Source organism: Mandrillus leucophaeus, unplaced genomic scaffold (assembly GCF_000951045.1).
Source record: "Mandrillus leucophaeus isolate KB7577 unplaced genomic scaffold, Mleu.le_1.0 Scaffold37, whole genome shotgun sequence".
In the NCBI taxonomy this organism is placed as follows: Eukaryota; Metazoa; Chordata; class Mammalia; order Primates; family Cercopithecidae; genus Mandrillus; species Mandrillus leucophaeus.
This window is the reverse complement of record NW_012103920.1, coordinates 572,094-575,335: the sequence shown is the minus strand read 5'-3', so window position 1 is coordinate 575,335 and position 3,242 is coordinate 572,094. Positions and strand designations below refer to the sequence as shown.

Sequence of the window (3,242 nt, the reverse complement as noted above, 5' to 3'; positions counted from 1 at the left end):
TCTGTGGGGATTGAGGCAAGAAAGGAATGCAGACTGGCCTTTTGGGCACACCCACCTGGAATCAGGTGAGGTTTACTGGAGCCACTCTGCCTGCCAGTAGAACAGCCCAGGACAAAAGCCTGGGACCTTCGCAAATGCCTGAGCAGGACTTTGCAGGGGACAGAATCAGCAGGATTTTCACCAAATGACATCCATCTTAATTGGTAGCATCAGACTCATGAGGTCTTCCATGGCCTGGGCATCACAAACTCATTACTGGTCATACTGCCAATGGCCTCCTTTTATATATAGTTGATGAATTTGAGGACAAACCAGAGAATTGCCCTTGGCCAAACCAAGCTATCTCACCCAATACTTTTCCCCTCCTTGGGGAAATACTGGGGCAAAAAGCACATCCAGGGAAACCAATCTGTCTGACACTGGCAATTAAATGCTCCAGGCTTGAAGGGACATGGTGCTTTTGCACATGGGTCATTGGCTAGATGTACACACACTGCCCCACCCCCGGACAAGGGGGCCAGCAAATGCAATCCTACCATGATCCCAAAAGGGGGAACATTGGAAATATTTGGTAATCAGGGTAATCAGCACTAAGGACAAGGGAATGGGGAGACCACAGAAGGCCAGCAGAACTATAAAATCCACAGCACCGAACTGTCCTTAGAAGGCAGCCTTGGACACTCCCTCCTCTGAGGGACTGCTTCCCTTAACTGAGCTGCTGCAGATAGAAACCTAGCTAGATCCTCGTCTTCTGTGGTCTAGTTCCTCATGGTGGTTTATCACCTCCCAAGCTGTCCTCTGCTCTCTTTCGCTATCTTTGTATTGCTAAGCCATGGGCTCAGTTTAACTGGCCCTGAATGACAAGATGATGCCCTCCTTGGAATGGAGAAAAGTCTGGATATTTCCGGATGCCTTGATTTGAAGCCTGTTTGACTCCGAAGTTCCCTGGTAAACCAGAGGGAGATGTGAGGATAGATCTCCACACACATGGATTCCAAAGTGTCATGATCTGTGACATCATCTGTCAGACTGTATTGATTAGAGGCTCCAGGACAGATGACCCTATTTAGGCAGGGAAATGAGTGGGTGAAGCAGCAAGATTCACCTTTCCCAGTTTCATCTGGGGGTTGTTTTGCCAACATTGCCATCTGTTGGGCCAGTGCTGGCTACAGCAGCCAAGCTTCAGACATCACTGCATCTTTATCAATGACCTTGGGACCACAGGAGATAACCTTCTGACCAAACAGTAGCCAATGAAGGAATCTGAAAAGGCACATCGCTTTATATTTACTCAGTGGTTATGTCGTCACTTAATCCTCACCACAACCTTATGAATTCAGTATAATTCGTATTTTCATTTTACCTGTGAACAAATAGAGGCAGAGTAACTTACGAGTAAGTGGCAGATCTGGGGGCTGTGCCTAGATGATGTGGCTCCAGACTCCTTGCCCCTCCCCACCTTCTGCTGCATCTTGATTGAGTCTAGCCATCTATTTCTTTAACACACACTAATTGCTATCTCCATGTTCCAGGCCCTGTGCCAGATGCTAGAAATACATCCCCGTCCACTGGATCTTGGCATGGTCCATTGCTCAGTGTCCTGTTATGTTACATGTTACATAATGCATTTATTCCTGTATTTAGCCCATGGAAAATAATGCTGAAAGACATTGCCTACATGTTTCTACAACAAAACTGTGTAACTGATGTTTCTTTTATTGCTTTGGCTATCAGGAAGCTCTTATCCAAATCAGAGCAAATACATTAGAATTTGGGCTTGTCATTTCAGTTTGCTGAACTTTTCTTTCTGGCCCAGATTTTCTATTTTGGTTCATAAATTCTATTGCACAAATGTCCTTTGATGTAAAACACCTTAAATTCTTTTTAAAGGAAGGCTGCATGGAAATGATAAATTAAGGTCTTCCCTGCATATTCTTAGATTTCTACTAGGGAAGGCAGACTTAGATGTCCCTCTTACCCTCAGTCCCAAGGCACCCCGTTTATAAAATCCCTTAAGCAGTGACTACGCTGTTCTGAGTACCTGGGGGTAGTTCAGAGCTTCTGAAAGGTAACATCCATACATAAAAAAAGAAGTTTTCTCCAATCCAGATCCCAGCTTTGGTGCCAGATGCACATTTGTGGAGTAGGTGGCTAGTCAGACTCTCACCTGAGCAGTTAATAAAATCTATTGCCCCTTGATGGAATTTTTTCTGCAAGCTCGAATTGATCTGTCCTCTTTGTGATTTGTGAGATGGCAGGAAAACACCAAACACCATCATGACTTGGGCCACAATGGGGGGAAAAAAGGAAAAAAGAAAAAAAAGATCCACTGCCAGGGCTTGCCAGGCATAGAAGGGGCTGGAACTGCTGGGGTCTTTTTATTTGATTTATTGGAAATAGAGTAGATCTTATTAACATTTTAATAAAGAGAATCTTTTTGCACTAGGCTGGAAGTGGCCGCCAGTCCCCCGTGCAATTCCATTCTCTGGAAAAGTGGAATCAGCTGGCATTGCCCAGCGTGATTTGTGAGGCTGAGCCCCAACAGTCCAAAGAAGCAAATGGGCTGCCACCTCCGCGGGGCTCGCTCCTCGCGAGGTGCTCACCCCGTATCTGCCATGCAAAACGAGGGAGCGTTATGAAGGAATCCGTCTTGTAAAGCCATTGGTCCTGGTCATCAGCCTCTACCCAATGCTTTCGTGATGCTGCTGCTGATCTATTTGGGAAGTTGGCTGGCTGGCGAGGCAGAGCCTCTCCTCAAAGCCTGGCTCCCACGGAAAATATGCTCAGTGCAGCCGCGTGCATGAATGAAAACGCCGCCGGGCGCTTCTAGTCGGACAAAATGCAGCCGAGAACTCCGCTCGTTCTGTGCGTTCTCCTGTCCCAGGTAGGGAAGAGGGGCTGCCGGGCGCGCTCCGCGCGCCGTTTCCGCATTCAGATCGCCCGGCACGGGCAGGGTGAGGGGGCTTTCGGGGGGTCGGGGCCTCCGGTCGCGGCGGCGAAGACAGATCGGGGCTCGGTAGGGAGGTCATTCCGAGCCCAGAGATCTTAGGCACCCCCTCACACACAGGCTTCCACTCTGGCGTGTGTGTGTGTGTGTGTGTGTGTGTGTGTGTGTGTGTGTGTGTGTGTGTGTAGGTTTGTTCACGGGAGAAGGAGAGAGCTCCCGGTCCTTTTTTGCTAGCAGGGGCGACATTCTCGCCCACATCAAGTGGGGTAACTTTGGTTCCCTCCTCCGGAGGCTC

The 3,242-nt window shown here is 48.4% G+C and overlaps 1 protein-coding gene across 1 annotated transcript in view; it reads left to right on the top strand.

Moving 5' to 3' along the window:
• Positions 1–2,711: 2,711 nt before the first annotated feature.
• Positions 2,712–3,242, top strand: part of LOC105546816 — a 540,685-nt gene continuing 540,154 nt past the window's right edge. Inside the window, exon 1 of the mRNA XM_011990116.1 lies at positions 2,712–2,884. Coding sequence (XP_011845506.1) covers positions 2,805–2,884 — 80 coding nt within the window. The 5' untranslated portion in view covers positions 2,712–2,804. The remainder of the gene's footprint in view (positions 2,885–3,242) is intronic.